Genomic DNA, 19,676 nt, shown 5'->3' on the forward strand with positions numbered 1-19,676 from the left:
TGACAGGTCCAAACAGTTTGAGCAGGAAAATGTATAGAACATGAAATGAGGGTGTAAACAGTATGCGCTGGATCAACAACAGTGCGGCTTACACATTTCTCTGACTGCAAAGTGTTTATCAACACACATACCGATGGTCTTGATTCGATTTGATATCGACTGATTCATTCATTGAGTTTTGATCGAATTAATGACAATACCTTAAGAGAGATCATATGATGATAATACATGAACAGTTTATTGTATACGGTAAACATTTACTCTTAATATCGGGATTCGTTACTCATTTTAATAAAATCTGATAGAAGACAACAAACTCCGCATTCATAACATACGTAGGCTATAAGATCATTCTAACGCGATACAAAAATGTAATGTAACTGTAATCTTTCAGTGCTTGAGTTGTTTCGTTTAAGTTAGCTTTGAGTATGTCCCGCACAATCCTACATCCCTAGAAGAATGCAAACTGTCTTAACATTTAGGTGTGCAACAACCTTTCGTCTTTCCAGGCAAACATAAAACTAAACTCAGAAGTAAATTAATACGCCGTGGGCTGTACTCACCTTAACTTACTGCTAAGATACTGTCACATGAGATACAGATGGTCTGGGCTGCGGAAAACGGTATGCTATCCCGCTACAACACTCACACTCTTGCCCAAATGCACCCTCAACAACCCGTTCCCTCTCCCGGCTGAAGCGGTTACGCGGACCGGCTGCCAGACAATGGAATTACCGCTCCTCTCTGCCCCGCCCCTTCGGAGCTGTGAGCTTTAACACTGTTCGCGAGATCAAGGCGAGCGCTGTTTAGTTTTTGGCAGTGCGCACTGACGTCGATGGGATATGCTCTTTAGAATGTACATTTTACAACTAGGCTAACTTTGGCCGAATGTAGCTTTTTAATGCACGTCAAATCACTTGAAGTTGTAACTTGGTATGTCATAGGAGTTGCATATACATCACCAAAATTGGGACTATAGTGACAATACAGATGAACAAAGCAGTATGTTGAGCCATCGCCTGGAGGAGGAACACAAGCAGAATTCACGAATTAAAAAAAGAATATTTCTGGCAGCCGGTGTTGCATAAATTGAGTGATTCAGTTTTGGTGTCTCAGATCATGAAAAGGCCTATTGTGTTCTGCCTATAGTGGTCTTGACCTAGCTTGCTGACAGTCACTCAAACACACACTCTCTCTCTCTCTCTCTCTCTCTCTCTCTCTCTCTCTCTCTCTCTCTCTCTCTCTCTCTCTCTCTCTCTCTCTCTCTCTCTCTCTCTCTCTCTCTCTCTCTCTCTCTCTCTCTCTCTCTCTCTCTCTCTCTCTCTCTCTCTCTCTCTCTCTCTCTCCCCCACACACACACACGGCTCTGCCCCCCTCTGAATCACAAGGGGTGACGCGGCCTCCTGACTCCCTGTCCACTCATGCATGCAGCATTCCATCCACGTCCTGTTGTCTGCACGTCGCTCCTCACACCCCCTTCCCCAGGATGTCCTGAACAACTGGCCTCTTAACTCTGGCCCTCCTTCACCAAGACCCCGCTGAAGCACTCCGCTCAAACAGACTTTCTCTCACCAGACTCCTGCACGTGTCCACAGATATCACTCAAGTGTTCAGAAGATCGGTATGTCACACAGACAGGGCGTCAAGGAGACAACACTCATAAACACTCCCAATGGCATCCAATCACACCCCATTACACCCAGAACAGAGCTGTGGGTTTGGGGAGTAATGCCCTCTTGTTGGTATGGTGAACTAAACGGCCTGGAATAGCAAACAGACTCATCCAATCAAAATGCTAATGAGAATGCTAGGGCACATTAGCTCCACAAGTGTTTCTCAGAGGGTCCTCGGCGCACATTGTTTAGATGAATTGTCATGCAAACATCCTGTGAGTCCAGCGCACGGCCTCCTCAGTGCTTTGTCTTTATTAAAATCAAACCGCCTGTAGGGGAACTCTCCCCCTTATCCTCCCGTTCTCTCTGTGTCTCTCCGTCGGTCGCTAAGTCTTTTTCATCTCTCAACCCCTCCATCTGTCCTCACGTACAAACACATGCACACACTCTCACAGTATAAGCGAAACAAGCTGGTATAAGCAGAGCAAGCTAGCCCGAGGCCGTCATTTTCAAGAGCTGTTGACTGTTGATGTGAATCAGTGCATGGGAAACGGTTGTGCTGAAGCCCTTATGAGAAGGTGCATAACAGCAACACTGGACAGCCTCTCTTCTGCAGTCCAACCAACCTGGGGCCTTGGGTCTCAGGTAGTCCTGGAGCAGAGCCTTGGCCAGAGCATCCTGATGGCATGGCCTCCTGAGCTGTGCTGCTGTTGCCATGGAAATGCACACTGGCTTGACAATAGTGGGCTAAGCCTATGGGATGTGCGAGCAGCAAACAAAACAAAACAAACAAACAAACTATGAAAACTAATGTGCCTTGAATGACTGATGGCTTCATAGCAGAAGCTGCAGATTCCCCCAGCTGTTCCCTCCTCAGACACAAGCTAAGCACACGTAGCGTTTGACAACAAAGAGGCCAGCGGGGCGCTAAAAGTCAGTTTCTGTAAGAAAGAAGAAGAGAAAGAAGTATGAGACGTGTCACCCTAGGAGACAGACCTACATAGAGTTGAAAGCTGTAAGGTGTCAAACCAAAAGGGGAAAGACGTAGAGGAAAGTACAGGGATATCCAATACAAAGAGCATGGGGTATGAATGAAATTACATGAGTTGGGTATGATTCAAAACAGGAAGCAGTGGAGTGTTCAGGGGATAAAATACAATACAGGCCTTTCTTGTGCTCAGATGCAAATAAGTCTGACATACAATATACTGACAAAGCCACAAAGCAGACCATGTCCCTTGTAAAACTACACTCGAACCCGAGCGGATGCCTTCATTACACCATACACAGGTACCTTCACACTCAACACCTCCTGTGTCAGGGCATGTTAAACAGTGCATATATAAACAGTGGTGTGTTCTGGGTAGAGAGAGAAAGACAAAACACCAGTGTGCTGATGAATGTGCCATCTGATGGCCACGGACAGTTTCTTGAATTGATGGAAGACAGGAATACGGTTGAATGCATTCTAAACTGGATGGATAACCCAGGGATCCGTGCTGTAGTTAGCCAAGTTTGCAGTACCACCACTGGACCACTTCCTGTCCACACTGAATAATGTGATGAATTATAGCAGGGGCATTAAAATAAATAAATTCTGAAATGACCTGGAAATGATGGATGTTCTGTCTGTGTACTACAGCCGGCTAATGGAGCGGTGTTGTAATATTAGGTCCATATGTTTGGAGGTCCCGTAAAAAGACATTAAAACCTGTAATGGCAAGACGTCAGCCGGCAGAATCAGAGTCCGTGTTGTGAGTGAAATGAAGGCCTTTTAAAAGAACAGAAATAAATGTGGCAATAAACTGCGGCCCCGTACCAAAGGTGAGAGCCATCAGCACATCCATTCCCCTCAATCAAGCTGAGTCATAAAGGAACAGATTGGTCATTAAAGAGCACATCAGAAGCAGGACAAGCAGAGCATGACCCTGGTGGCACAGCTGGGGGATGGTAGTTCTGAGCGTCTTCATCCCACCCACTGTGACACAGTGATAAGACACCATTGTCTATGAGCACTAATCCTGTCAGAGCAAACTGCCAATTAGAGGTGGAACACTGGGGCAGTAATGTATCCATGCAATGCAATGAAATGCGGAGAGAATTCCGGAGTGGAAAAGGCCGAGTGCAAGGTGAGACCATGTGGAGTTCAGAGGAGAGAGAAGGAGTGAAAACATGAGGTTCAGGCCAGGGCACAGATCCTCTCGAAAGGACTGGGATTACATATCCAGTGGAAGCTGTCCTGGGCTGCCCATGGTGTCCTTTCTGCAGGGGATTTAGCACAGTCAGGAAGCAATCTGAACCTGTGCTGGAATCTCCCATACTGCTTTGCCCCCCTTTCAGCCTAAGAATGCTCAGTTTCCATGGAGACCTGTGGAACTTTCTCGAAGGCATTCTGTAAAAATGGCCATCATGACTGCAGTGGGAGCAGAGACGCCAAAACCAACAGACATTGAGTACTCTCACCACTTAGCACACCTTAGAGCTAGCCACTTAGCCTCCACATGAGTGCACTGAATTGAAGCCTGAAAAGGTCTCATGCTAAGACCATCTCCACTAGAGACAGCAATTTAATGAAACAGTGTTTCATTCTCTTGTGCATTCTTGACTAGAAAATCAACCACAGTGACAATGCTTGAGAAACTATGCAGATGTGGCAGCTCAATCACTGAGAACTGTGTCTGCAAAACAAGGGAGTGACTATTGCACAGATGCAACTCAACAGCTCTCTAAAACCATGGCCTGAGGCTTGTTCCATTCGTGTGTGTGAGTTTGTGTGTGTGTGTGTGTGTGTGTGTGTGTGCCTGTCACAGATCAGATGTGTTCCACTGTGCTTAATAAGTGGCCAGCTCTCTATTAGACGTCCATCCAGGTGGAACACAACAAAGAGCGGCCCTGTGCTGTAAACTCAAGCTAATACCCAGCCCTTCTTTTTAGGGTCCACTTTGCCCTCACATTCATGGCCTCCTCAAGGTCTCTGAATATCTGTCAACATGCACCACTATCCAGCTTTATCTACTCCCCCAACAGATGTTCAAATATTCAAAATGCATTCTGTAATCTACGGCATATATATATATGAGGTAGCTATTGTGCTCTTCCACATGTAACAGGACCTTAATTCAAATATTTGCCACTTAGAGAGGAAGCAGCGGTTTCTGGCAGGAAAACGGACAATTACTCACTGCTTAGCATTGTTTGGCCTAAATAGACAAAACACATGTTACACTTCCTAGGACACAGTCTAGGTCCCCCCCTGCTAAGGACATGTGTGTGTTCTCAGGCAGAAACAGTCATATTGTATACAACGTACACACACAAAGACACATACACACCCCTTCTGATCACTAGTGTGGTATCTCCGGTGCAACCACATGAATGGGACAGCAGACTACTGCATACACAAAGCCCTATGTGTGAGCTCATGCAGTAGTGATAATTATATCTCCATCAACACATGAGTCCACATGCAGCCATACATGCACTCACACACTCTGAGACGCACACAAAAACTCTTAATGTAGATAATGAGAGAGTGAATGAGCATGTGTGTGTGAGTCTGTTTGTCTCTATCCAAGTAAGTGTGTTTGTGTGTGTGCATGTGTGTTTGTGTTTGTGTTTGTGTGTGTGTGTGTGTGTGTGTGTGTGTGCATGTGTGTGTGTGTGTTTGTGTGTATGTCACCTGGCAGTAGCACATGCAGTGACAAGCTGTGTTTCAGCATCAAGGCTAATGGGGGTCTGGGAATGTTCTCAGAAGTGGAGTCATAAATACCTGTCCTTAGCACAGGGAGGCCTGGGGGGGAGCCGTCCTGATTCTACCCCAACAAACCTCCTCATACCTGCCAACTCTGCTCCATGCATCACACTACCAGGGCCTTGCTCCATGCATCATACTACCAGTGCCTTGCTCCATGCATCATACTACCAGTGCCTTGTCAGTTCACAAACTTACATCTAGCTACACTGCTATTCCATTTATGTCTTTTCAGCAAAACTGAAAAAAGACTATAACAATATACAATTGAAGGTACCAATAGACTGAACTATATATTTCTACCCAAACATTTCCAATGCGACCATTCAATGGACGATTCAACCATTCAACAAATATGATAAGTGACTATCCAGTTTTAGGGAAGCGGAATAGGCATATATGCAAGTAACAATCCATACACAGCCTTCAAGGTCTAAGTACAGAAACGTCCTGTCCTTACCTGGAGTAGAGGTTGGGATGTCTGATACTAGTCCATACTGTGGTAGTGAATGAATAGGCTGCTGCACTACTACTTCCATGTCCAAAGGCTCTCACTCCACCACCTCCTCCAGCTAAAGAGGCCTCAGGATAGGCACAAGGGTGTGTGAGTGCTGGCTGCTCCTGAGGACTATGGGCCTCAAGCCTGCGCTTCTGATCGCATGGCCTTGAGTAACTGAGCTCAGAGGAGGGAGTGAGGGAGCGAGAGGGAGGGAGGGACGGAGGGAAAGAGGGAGGGAGGGAGGGAGAAATGAGAGCTACTCCCACTCCTCTGAATAGCCTTGTTAAGGGAACAATAGGGAGATCTCACCCAGAGTCCACAGGCCTCTCTAAAGAGGGGAGATTAAACACAGCTCAACTGTCCCTCTGTTGGTACACATCAACTCTGATCCTGACTCCCCTCTACACGTTACACAACACAATAAATCACTCGGCAGTAAATCACTGGCCAGGTCAATGAGCCAAGACCCAAAACCACATCTACACGGTGTAATGTACAGGAAATGGCTCATGCTTAGGTGCAAAGGGCTCCCACACACGAACAGCATTGCAACTAACACATCTAATAGTCATGGAGAATGATGGGGGAGAGGGGGACTGGACACCCTGTGGTCATAAACAGAAGGGAAGGAGAGCGGAGGTTGCGCTGACGGAGGTGAAACAGGCTTCTGGTGAATGGGAGATGATTGTTCAGCTGTTACTTCTGCCTCATGGCTCTTCTGCTGGGACGGCTCCCAACAAAACAGAGGCTTGCGCTGTTTGTCTTACAGGATCCAGGCCGCTTCCAACATAAACCAATGCACAGCAACATGGAATGCTCCCCCTTACAAGGCCATGCTTGCATAAGGGCAGGGATTAAACACTTCCAAAGTTTACATTTCTGAGCGAACACTGCTGAGCCCCAAAGACTGGCAAAAAGGAGAGGAAGCTGCTGTTTTTTCATTAAAATGTTGAGAACCTCAAAAGACTATCAAGTCTATAAACCCCTGAACTCTTACAAATACATTTGTTACCATGCTGAAACCCCTTTCAATAGTCTTTTAACTGGAAGTCATGAATCCACTAGTTTCTATTTGTGTAAAAGGTAAGAACAATCACAAAGTCTCCATAATCTGCCAGCACTGTCCTTCTACTCTGACAGCTAATATTTGAGGAGTACTCCAGTGAATGCGCTGACAAGATGGCTGACATTCCTGCTGTATCAGATGTAGATAAACTTCCAGGTTTTTTGTCTCTCAGCTTGACTTCATGAATGGTTAATCCTGTGGCCTGTGTGTCTAGGACGATCACTTACACTTGATCACCCGCCTCAGAGGACCGGGCCAGGGGGCGGATCAGGTTTATCAGCCAGACAAACACACATACACAGGTTCATGTCAACACACATGGCTAACATGGAGACTCCAGGAGACCGTATCTCCAGCGGCTCCAAGCACCCATTGTGCCGCAGCTCCACAGCCCTGTAACAGAAGGAGCCACAGAGCCCATTGGATACCCACTGAAGCGGAGAGAAAAGCAAGGAGGTCAGGTCAGGGGTGAGAGGTGAGAGGTGACATGGACTGTTTTACTTGGACCGTCCCACCTGGGCCAAAGGACCCAAAATGGAAGAATCACTGCACCAAAACGTGAACAATAACAAACTCTTCGGGACAAAATATGACACCACTTAGCCAGCGACTGTGCGTTTCTGTGACAGAGAGCGCATGGTGTCTGGCTACCAAGGGTACAGTTACGCGGTCGCTGAGTTCATGACTGTAACTAAGTAGCAAATGTAAGATGCACTTCTTCCAGCCAACAGTCAACAAACAACAAAACAATGTCAGCAGTGTGACTGTCCCCCCCCCCCCCACCCCACCCCATTTTCAAAATAAAGACAGAACGAAAGAGAGGATATAATATACTCTTTCAGACAAGCACACATACATACTTCAGCTTGCTGTTGACATCATAATGTTGAGCCACCAGTGCATGGCAGTCTGTCAGCAACAGAGAGATCAATTTAATTTAGTCACAATCCTCCACTGTTCTGGCAGAGCTAGCTTCATCAGATCGGATTACTGAAACCTGGTGGTCTCCCTGAAGCACAGCACACCCCTCAACACTGATTAAAGCTTCATGCGCCATGAGATCACCGACACTGACCAGTTTATCTGGCGTGGTTGTTAAGAAAAGGAAAATGGACTCAACCCATATTATTCCACCATGATCCAGGATGCCTCTCTGTGGCGATGACACAGGGTGAGAGTTTGTCGTGACAACATGCGAGTTCACTGTGATCTTGTAGGCCTTAAAATAGTCTCTCAGTTCTGCCAGGACTCTGCCAATGTGAACTTGAGCAAGGGTAATCAATTAGGTGTCAGGGCTGACGGTGTTACTTTATCACGCAGTGCCCACAATTAGAGGCATTTGATAGTGCATGTCCTATTGCAGAGTATTATTTCACAGATTCATTATTATAAAATTCATTATTTTATAACCACTATCATTCTAAGTTTGCACAGCAAAACACATTGGTCCATACAGAGGCAGTGAGTTTACATAGGGCCCATGTCATAGAATTGTTCTGAATATCCTATACTATATATATATATATATATATATATAATATATATATATATAAATGTTAAATGCCAGTGTTTAGACAGAGCTTGACATGTGTGTTTATGCTGCAGGTACTCCTGCTCCCACTGATCACTCATCCATATAGTGAGGTCCGCTTGTGGACAGGCAATATCCCTATAGAAGCCACAAAGTCATAATATGACCTTTAATGTCAGCTGACAGCTCAATAAGTGACTGCAAGAGGTTTAAAGAGTCATACATGTACCCTACCATAAGTGTTAAAGACACGCAGCTGTTGTCTCTTAGCTCAATGCTGAGTGGAGCGCGGCAGACAGAAGGACATGGACATGGCCGCTAAAGCAACAGCAGCTTATGGAACTAATTGATGGTACACATTTCCTGAAGCAAACAAAGTGCAAGAATGGACCTCCTTAGGTTGCCTTGCTTTTAACACTTCATTAACATATTGAACAACTTTTAAACCAACATTTTACATCTCAATGACTACGAAATATGGATTTACATTCAAATCAAACAGTTTAATAAAAACACGCAGTTAAATACAATTGTATAATATAGAGCAGGTCGACTCGTGGTATGTTAGAGCCATATCTGAATATCTCTACAACAACTGCAGACATACGTTCTGCAAGCATACTAGTCTGGCAGCAGCTTTCTGGGGGTTAGAGGCAAGCAAGTATCCCAGCCATTGTTACATATCACCAGACGAGCACTCACGGCCTCCAGTAAATCTCCAGCTTGACAGCGCACAAGTAATTGAACACAATCTATAAACCAAATAATAAATCTGGCGCCGTTTGGCTCCTCTCCCAATGAGATATTAAATTCCACAGAAATGCGCTTTCAGGCTCACATGTCAACTTGTTGCATAAAGCCATCCAGCATATTCAGCTGAAGCCATCTTCTCAGCGTAGCCCCCAGCAGCTTTAATAGTACTTAGACCAAACATTTAGAACCCAAGATGGAGGACAGGTTCCTCCTTTCAAACATGCAAAGCCAAGCATATCTACATATTTAGGGTGCCATGGTTTTCCTGAGGGAATCCGCTATTTGGAAAGGTAAGAGTGATGCTGTGGTTACTTCAGACTGAGACCCATGGACTGCTTTAAGTCCCCTGGCAGTGAATTCATCAAAACATATTTAACATATCTTTAATGCCAGATTTGTGCCTTTCCCACTGAACAGAAACAGGTTGCTCCTCGGTGCTACTAGGGAGGAGTTTTCCCAGACACAGAGTAAAGACTAGTGTCTGACCAAAGCTGTATTTCAAAAATGGGTCGTCCTTTGCCAAAAGCAAATCAGACAAAGGATGGAGCCTTAATCTTTGCCTAGGCAACCGGCCCCATGTGTTTGGAAACATCAGGAGATGTCACAGCCCAAGAGACATTCCATTACTCTCTGGAGACATATGGAGATTTCCACTTGTTTCAGTCCAGACGGAAGACAAAGAAATACAGTTTGAATGATTTTCAGCTTTTCTATATGTGTATCAAGCATCACACTCGAGGTGGCAATTTCAGAGTTTCAGACTCTTCTGTGGAACACTGAGCGACAGTGGTACAGGAGGTAAAGAACTAGTTTAGTAATCAGAAGGTTGCTAGTTCGATTCCCTGTCGAAGCGTCCTTGAGCAAGACACTGAACCCTTAATTGCTCCTGATGTGCAGTGTGCCATCAGTGTAAATGTAAAATGTGTATACATGTGTAAGTCGCTTTGGATAAAAGCGTCTGCTAAATGTAAATGTAAATGTAAATGTAAACCCCAGCTTCCCTGTGAAGAACTGGACCGGAAACCCCTGTCACGCTCACATGGGAGAAGCCAACCATACACCTGTTCTAAGCCATGGAACGTCACTCAACTGGAACCTCTGAAGCACATTCTCAAGTTGTTTCTGCTCATAATTATTGCTAAGGATTTACACAACCCAGAGAATATACACAACCTGATTGGACACAGCCAAATATCTCCAACAATCTATCACAAATCACCTACCTTGCATTAAGAGAGAAGTAAGGGGATTTGAAGTGGACAATTATGACTCAAAGGACTGTTTCTAATCAAAACACATCATAATGACCAAGTCAGATATGAAATGTGTCACTTGTGAAAACATATTTGAAATGTGAGAACAGGGGTATGTGAGCCACGGAAAAAAACATACCCAAACAAGACGCTGTCACATTCCCTGGGTGTAAACTGTTATACACTGATATAAGGTTTCTGTCCAGCTATATATAGGAGACACAAACAGTGGCAGAAAGGGAAACATATGCTAGGATACACACTCAGAGAGAGAGAGAGAGGGAGAGAGAGAGAGATCAGAGAGAGAGAGAGAGAGAGATCAGAGAGAGGAAGAGAGAGAGAGAGAGAGAGAGATAGAGAGAGAGGGAGAGAGAGAGAGAGGGAGAGAGAGAGATTCACACCAATGTAAAGACTGTCAGTGGTACTGACACAAACATTTCATTTCACTACTAGTCTCAATTTTTTGAGGTTTGTATTTACAATCTCAAAATCCCATAATACACAGCATGTCCCCCAAAGATAGAAGCTGTCAGGGTGAACCATCAATCATGAACACAGCTCTCGAGTACTGGCTGGCAATAAGGGAGAGGAGATGGAGATACGGGCCAAACAGCTCAAATGCATTCATCAATATAAAGTCACAGCCCCTATAAAATCACTATGCTGTGGTCACATGTGAAATAAACAACTAAATACTGGCCATTTTAGCTGTGCCAACACATATTATTGAACAGTTCGCCTTGAGTAATATAAAAAATACTATAGCTTGACATTGATCTGATTTGACATGTATGCTTTTACCATCCCCACAAATACATATTGAAACAGATGTTTAATAATTGGCATCAAGACAATTATCACAACACAAATAAAAACATTTATCTACTTTGGAGGTAAATGACACCTTTGCAAAATACAATAACCAAATGTGCTGCAAATTGCTCTAACTTAGTAACACAAGTCTAATTGAAATGAAAACACCATGCATCTTTTACTGCAACACGTCCCATTGCTCCATGTGTGTCTGGGAAACCCATGTGTTTGTGTGGGAGCCCTGGGGCCTAATAACCCCCCACTGCCTGCCTGCCTGCCTGCCTGCCTGCCTGCCTGCGGAAGCCCCTGCTTGTTGTGACAGCCCCGTGGCCGTGTCCAACGCCGGCCGTCAGATGGGTCTGATAAGCATGTTTGTGCTGCACGCCCGGGAGCCCCTGTCCACCTTGCCAGCCTCCAGCTGCCTTGTGTGCTCCGACAAAAAGCTGCAGAGCGCAGCAACCCTGCCTAAAGCCTGCTCCAGCACGACAGAGAGAGAGAGACACAGCAACCCTGCCTAAAGCCTGCTCCAGCACGACAGAGAGAGAGAGAGAGAGAGAGAGAGGAACAGAGACAGAGACAGAGAAAGAGAAAGAGAAAGAGAAAGAGAAAGAGAGAGAAGATAAGAAAAAACAGCAACTGTGAGAGAATCGAATTGGAGTGCTGCAAAAGTGCTGACGGAGAGGAACTTGGCCAACCCGAGACTAGGCCAGCCAAAACACACCCCATGACGTCATCCTTTATTTCTTTCGATATGCTTCACAGAACCATTTCCCCTTATCTCACCCCCTCTCAGGCAACCACAGTCTTTTGCAAGGGCCATGTGTATGTATTTCACAGTCAATATGCACCCACAAACAAACACTTCTAATCAACTCAAATACACAAACAGAGGTGCATGAGGCATCCACTCATACATCATACACATCCATGTACTAGAGACGGATGGTCCTGGGTATCATACGGATTTTCCCCATCAAATCAAAAAGCACTAAATAATTCACGCAGTAAATGTAAATTCCGAGGCACCACTCTTAGTTCAGACCTGAGGTGGAACCACTCAGTAAGATGCATCTCCTGCAATTTACAGAAAAGCATTGCGTCACCGTGGCAGCGCATTAGCCAGATGACTGGTTGCCATGGTGAAGCGATATGATCTTCCACAGTGTTCAAGGCCTTCCTGACCCCTTGGCCTGTTGGTGAGTCATTAGGCTGGAAGGTGGGACGTTTCAAGTGTGGGAATGGAGAGAGGGAGTGTCTGGGCAGTGGAGCCCCAGTCCTCTCCATCTACCTCACAGCCAGCACTAGCACCCCTCGCACCTACTCCTGCCCAGTAACAGGTCACCCATATGGGGCAGCCACGGGGCTGGTTAGGGGCTGTGAGTCCCACCGTCATTGCTTGTGAGTAGCCTACCAGACCCCCGGAGAGTAAAATTAGACATGGGGACATTATGCTGGCAGTATCATGAAGCATTCCGTCACCTGCACCAGAGGTTTGTTTTTCAAGAAAAGTTAAATGAAATGTTATGCTAATTAGAAAATGTTCAGGGTACACAAACGCAGACGCTGCACATCATCAAAACAACTTATGCCAGAGATTTGCCAGAGAGGAGGAAAATGTAAATGTATTTGAACATTTACATACCATCTGAAAACTGATATTTAAAAATTCTTTTTGATGGGGATCTGTTAAAATGTGTTCTAAAACAAAGATAAGAAGGCTCCTCGGATGTAAGAGCAAGAGCTATAAACACGACATACTTCTTCTTTTCCTTATCTATAGCATGGATAGTAAATGTGGGCTGTTTCCAACATTTACACAAACGGTCTCTTTTTGTGTTATCAATGTCATTAACTGTACTGTATTCAATGTTTAGCTTTGTTAAAGTACACACATGACACTCAAGGAAGATAGACGCAAATGCAAATATATATAGACTTTCAGGTCAACATTTTCTTCTACCTAGGTTGGGAGTTTAAAAGGCTGGAGGAGAAGCAGTGTTGGAGGAAGGCTGATGGGAGATGTTTACATGTTGCTCAGTGAGGAGAAGAAGTGCTGATGGGAGATGTTTACATGTTTCTCAGTGAGGAGAAGAAGTTCCTGCTAGTGATGATGGAGCAGGCCAGCATCTGAGCAGGCTCAGGCTGATTCAACAGAACGTGGGCCAGAATGTGGGCCAAATCAAATCAATGTATTACTCATTATGTGCAATGTGTGGTCTTCCTGCGTAATCTGAAACTGTTTCTGAATCTGCCAATAAAGTTACAGTTCAGAGGGGGACACAATTATATTTCCCAATATGTCTGTGCATTCTATGAATTCTGGTCAGAGAAATGTAAACAAATGTAATTAAAGGCCTAAGACACATAATCAGAATGAACAGGAATGCTGTCAAAATTAGGTTTAGTTCACAAATGAAGAAAAAAAAAAATATTGCAGTGAATATTTAAGTGAAAGTTGGAGATTAATATATGTGGTGATGAATAGCATATTAATTCCGATTTGTCAATGATAAAATATTTTCATCCCACAACAATAAAGAAAACCTCAATAAACATTGTAAGCCACATCTGTCTTTGCACACAATTTCGCGATGACACATTGAATAACTGCCATCGGATTTTCACACAGACCTCCCGCTGACAGGAAAATGACTGCACCATTGTGAGCGATCCAATCAGCTGTTCCGGTTTGGTGGTCTGAGAAGAAGTAAACATTAAAGGATGGCTTACTTCCTGTCTCAGCTGCACTTGAGCCAACAGTTGGACTACAGCAGGGGTCCAAGCCTTTCGAGGTTATGAGCGGCATTTCGGAGAGATGATATTCATGTCATCTGCTAATCTGATCAATTCTAGCCTGGAAAGCCCGTGGTGGTGGTCTCTCGGTCCAGCGCCAACTCCTTGTCCTCTGGTTCGGCCCACAAAGGGCCAGTGCTAGCCGTGGGAAAGATGGACATGTTTGTGTTTTTTTTCCCCTTTAATAAAAGTCTGTCAAATAACTTAATCGAGAAAAAAAAGAGAAGAACTCAGTGTTCTCTCTCCACCATCTGTCCCGTTAGTGTTGGACGGCGTCACGAGTGCGGTCTGTGTACGCAAACATATCCAGATGTGTATTTGACTGTTAAAGCAATATGAGCCGTTCTTTATGGTTTTTACTCCTGCTGATATATGTGAAGAAACATAAAATCCCAGCCTGAGTGTTTATGCTCAGAAGGCTACTTAACACAGAGGAATACGGAGGAGCGAGAGTAAGCCACACAGCTTAAGAACTGTTTCTCACTTGAAGCAATCTAATATCACACATACTGTATATTTACAGGTTCGGAGCGAGCACATGATAAATCCCAGACCAGGATAAGCACAAACAAAATCCCTTCGTGTCAGAAAGCCTCTGAAGGCACAAGAAATAGCAATGGCAAATACAAACTTTAGAATGGGAGTCAAAGTTTGGGAGACAGTTCCCTCAGAAGTCTCCCAATAAGGTTCCCTGACTGCTCCCCCCTCCATCCACATGGACACATACAGTATGCACACCTCACACCTGTTCGGTCCCGACAGGAGAACTGAAGCTGAGTGCGATGAATATACATGCCACCCACCTAGGTTGGAGTTCAGGTCCATTGAGGGTTTGCCGAAGAGAGTCCAGTCTTCCGCCACGTGAGAGAGGAAGAGAGGCAGAGTGTGGACTGCCCCACACCGAGCAACTCATCTGTGCCTACCTATCTACAACTACTCCTTATCTCTCCCAGTCCTCTCGCTCTTGTGTTCCTTCCCAATGCCTGCTTCTTCTTCTTCTTCTTCTTCTTCTTCTGCTTCTTCTTCTTCTCCCTCCACCTCCCTCTCCTCCTCCTCCTCCTCCACTCCACCAGCTCTTCCTCCCCCGCCTCTCCCCTCCTCTCTCTCTCTTCGGCACGCGTTCTCTTTTCGCACAACGTGGCAGAACTGGCAGGTAGACGCTGTCAGTGTGATGGCAGCGCCACACGACAAGGTCAGGGCTGGGGCTGCAGTCCGCTGTCTGTGTGTCTGACCCAGCAAGAGAGGCGAAGCGAGAGGTTGAACAGAGAGCGTGAGAGAGAGAAAGAGAGAGAGAGAGAGAGGGAGGGAGAGGGAGAGAACGAGAGGAGGGGGGTGACTGAGGGAATGAGAGATAGAGAGGAAAAAAAAAGAAAAAAGAGCAGGCTGCAGTGGTAAGCGTGAGAGACGCAGATGGGGGCCAGAGAGGGTGCTCTGCTGTCTGGAGGAAGTGCTGGGGAACAGGCCGTAAATCCCCCTTCTTCAGCCCCCCGTGGGTCTCGGAGGGGACCTGTAAATCTGGCGATCGAAGAGCAGGCACTTTGCCAAATGACTCCCCCCTGCCGAGCTCTATAAATACAGAGCAGCTACCAGCAGCGCGCTGAGAGCCACCCTGTTTTCCTGCCCGCAGTAAAGCCATTCCATCCAGCATATGGGTGTTTAATAGCTCTCCCACTCCACTTCTTAATCCCTTTTGAGTGAATAGGCAAGCCAAACATCATTAGCAGCCATTAAGAGGTATTGAAAATCTACAGGCTAAATGGAAGCCGCCGTTCTGAATTTAACATGGAGCTGCTGTCCTATGGTCGGTGATTTTAATTTTTTTGAAGAAAAAGAACTTGAAATTAAAACTTCTAGTCCTGTTCCACAAACTCACAACACTACCCTGCGGACACAGATACAAGTCGGGGCTGTACTTCACCTTTGCCTTGTATAGGCCACACGGAGTCTAAATATGCTTCAGGAAAGCAGGGTGCTAATTTGATCCGTGTCCAGACCGTGTGTGTGTGTGTGTGTGTGTGTGTGTGTGTGTGTGTGTGTGTGTGTGTGTGTATGCGCGTGTGTGTGTGTGTGCGTGCACATGTGTGCCTGTATGTGTGTATGTGTGTATATATGTGTGTGTGTGTGTGTGTGTGTGTGTGTATATATATATATGTGTGTGTGTGTGTGTGTGTGTGTGTGTGTGTATATATGTGTGTGTGTGTGTGTGTGTGTGTATATATGTGTGTGCGTGTGTGTGTGTGTGTGTGTGTATATATATATATGTGTGTGTGTGTGTGTGTGTGTGTGTGTGTGTGTGTATATATGTGTGTGTGTGTGTGTGTGTGTGTATATATGTGTGTGCGTGTGTGTGTGTGTGTGTATATATGTGTGTGCGTGTGTGTGTGTGTGTGTGTGTGTGTGTGTGTGTGTGTGCGTGTGTGTGCGTGTGTGTGTGTGTGTGTGTGTATATATGCGTGTATGTGTGTATGTGTGTGTGTGCGTGTGTGTGTGTGTGTGTGTGTATATATGCGTGTATGTGTGTATGTGTGTGTGTGTGTGTGTGTGCACATGCGTCCTGGGGCCTGGGGAGGAGTGCTCTGGGCTATGTGTGGGGGAGGATGATGAGGAGTTGGCCATGTCAGCCAGAGCTCCTCTGGACCATCAGTGCTTTGGTTATATAAGTGTCTGCGTTTCCTCTCTTGTCTCTGGCTCTCTTCTCCCCCCCCGACTCCTCCAGATTCTCCACTGTTTCTCTTTACTCCACAGGACCACACATTCATAAACACTCAATCCATCTCTGTCTGGCACATACACACCTATGCCCAGTTAGAGAACACACACGCACGCACCACACACACACGCACACACTTACTATATGTCTTTCCCTCTAGCCCGCCTCAAGATACTCTCTTTTCCTGAGTCTGTTTTAAATCTCTCTCTTCTTATGTAATCAGGGCTGTTGCTGCACTGTGTTGGACAGACAGTGTGAAGACGCAAGTCTGCCAAATGTGCACACACTGGAACTGGACCCCGGCGAGGCAGTGCAGTAGGAGCTGAACCTCCAGCATAGTGCTGACTGCACTCACCAGTGATCACGCTGCTCCAGACCCTACCATTCAGGAGAAGCCAGGGAGGGGGTCAACCTTAGGAATCCTACACTGTGCCCTCAAATAGGGGAGCAGTGGCGTGCAGAAACATAACATGCCCTGGATATACAATGCTACCATGAGAACTTGTAATGCAGATTTCAGTGACATACTTCATTACTGAAGTAGCTGGATAGGTAGGACACACTCCATTATGCAGGGTTAGTGAATTACCATTACTTACTGTTGAATAACATGAAGTTTAAAGGACCAATATGTAATAAATGTACTGTATTAAATCTTAAAATGACCATAATATGTCATCATGGATTAAGGAAACATGCTAAACTGAAATACTGTCTCTGGCCCTGGACCAATAGAGATAATGTTTGATTCTACTCGACCAAAAAAGCCTCTGCGTCCTTCTTAAAAGCTGCATGACCAAAGAGGTAGTAAAATGCAGGTAAATATTGGAGATGCATTTGAAAGATGGAGACAGCTAAGAGCCCAGAAGGATTTTAAGACAGATGTCAATAGATGCATTTTCTCCTGAACAGGTAAGCCTAAACCTTCAGCTAAGGTTAGCTAACCTTAAGTCATTTATCACAGTTACTAGTAGGGATGGGCATTTGAAGTCATTTCAACATTCCAGTCCTTGCATTCATACTCTGTGGTATGTGTGCAGCTGAGTTATCAAGGCAGTGAGTATTTGAGACACACAGCCGGTGAAGTTATGCCAAGTAGAGCTGGCTAACGCTGTCATGCGAACACGCGCTAATGGAGGAGCGTCTGTTTCCTACCTCACCAACAACCAGCGTGACAGAAATATAGCCTACGACAGAAACTAAAGGTTTGAGTCTAAATTGGCATAATTTATGAATGTGATCACTCTATACGTTGTATGAATACTGAGGTCCAAACATAGAAACGTTGCTCATGCCTATCCCGAGCTACTAGCTAGCTCATCTATCTTATCAAATAGAAACCATATAGGCCTTCCTGTTCTAGAAGAGTTTATTACATTTTGGATGTGGTCAGATCCAATAGATGTGGTCAAATCCAATTGATATGGTCAAATTTCACCAGCGTTAGACACTCTCCTCTCTCTGTAGTTCTTTCTTCTGGCTCTTTCTCTCTGTAATTTGTGTCTTGGACCAGGACCATACGTGTAAAGTCTCATTTTATCCATGAAACTGACCGATTTTCAACATTTCTCATGTCTCATTCTCTTGTACCACTAGGATCTGCACTCTCTTTCTCCTTCTCCTTTCTTTAGCTCATCCTTTTGAGTCTGGGGAGGAGGAGCGGGAGGGTAATGCTCTCTAAAACTTTGAATTTTAGACGCTTGGTTTCTGGGTTTACATAGAAACACTTGAGTTGGTAAAATACAGCCGATTTGTTCTTTTTTTTGTGAAAATGGTGACTTGGGCCGACTGTGAAGCACTTTGTTTGGAATTGTAAAGCTATAGCCACATCAGTCTCAAGTTTGGAGGAAGTCAGACAGAAATACAATCTCATTTTAGTGTTCCAGAGTATGCACCAGACATGAGTAGTGTGTCCTGTGTGGGTCGCTCCACGGCTATGCTGCAGTTGTTGTTATGGTAGCCGTTCCATTTCTATTTGGGATGAAATCCATCATGTTGCCTGACAAATGGGTCTCATCACAGACTGAGGAGGAGAAGCCCGACAGTGGTCCAGGCATCATGCTGTTTGGCATCAATAGCATATCGAATCTTAAAGGTGGCGAAGGCACCAGGCCTTTCTACACCTTCCCACAGAAGGTAGAAAAACAATCTGCTTCACTGCAGTGTTAATTCCAGTGGTATTTGCGAGTAATATCTTCAATAATGGGTAGCAGTCACACAGAAACATTAGCCGCCCCAGCCAGGATTTCTGCTCCCTCAGAAGTGCAGAGCCCCATGCCAACATAAGTGCAGTCAGCTTTTAAAGGCAGCTGACACATCAGTCGTGACTCTTCTTTTCATGGTAGTGCCCTGGAGGCTCTGTGCCCTTACCAAGGTGAGGCTCTTTGTCAGAGCTCTAATGGGATTCTGATCCCTAGGTGCCTTTCTCCTCTTCTCTCCTCCTGGGCTCCATGCATGAGGAGGTGCCTCTGTCCTCTTCTCTCCTCCTGGGCTCCATGCATGAGGAGGTGCCTCTGTCCTCTTCTCCTCTCCTGGGCTCCATGCATGAGGAGGTGCCTCTGTTCTCTTCTCCTCTCCTGGGCTCCATGCATGAGGAGGTGCCTCTGTTCTCTTCTTCTCCTCCACACCCCCATGCATGAGGAGGTGCCTCTGCTATCCCATCACTCTATACTGCAGAGTAAATGCTTCTGTTTTAGCATGGTATGTGTGTGTGTGTGTGTGTGTGTGTGTGTGTGTGTCTGTGTGTGTGTGTGTGTGTGTGTGTGTATGGTTTGTGTGTGTGTGTGTGTGTGTGGTTTGTGAGCGTGAGTGTGTGTGTTGCTCTATAGGGCATTCTCAATTTCGAAAAACTTTAATCAAACTGCTCCTTCAAGCCAGCTCAACTTCCTGTTCAA

At 45.5% G+C, this 19,676-nt stretch overlaps 1 protein-coding gene across 9 annotated transcripts in view; it reads right to left on the reverse strand.

The window, feature by feature from the left end:
- The window catches only part of arhgap24 (Rho GTPase activating protein 24), a 91,174-nt gene that overhangs the window by 16,436 nt on the left and 55,062 nt on the right, over positions 1 to 19,676 (reverse strand). Inside the window, exon 1 of one of the 9 annotated variants that reach the window (XM_012840327.3) lies at positions 14,876 to 15,870. The exons of 6 other annotated variants lie outside the window; for them this stretch is intronic. In XM_012840327.3, the coding sequence (XP_012695781.1) occupies positions 14,876 to 14,897 (22 nt within the window). In that variant the 5' untranslated portion in view covers positions 14,898 to 15,870. Of the gene's footprint in view, positions 1 to 563; positions 765 to 5,824; positions 5,964 to 14,875; positions 15,871 to 19,676 lie in introns of those variants that run through there. 2 more of the 9 variants (XM_031578383.2, XM_031578385.2) reach the window with 2 other exon arrangements.

Source organism: Clupea harengus, chromosome 12 (genome assembly GCF_900700415.2).
Source record: "Clupea harengus chromosome 12, Ch_v2.0.2, whole genome shotgun sequence".
Classification (NCBI taxonomy): Eukaryota; Metazoa; Chordata; class Actinopteri; order Clupeiformes; family Clupeidae; genus Clupea; species Clupea harengus.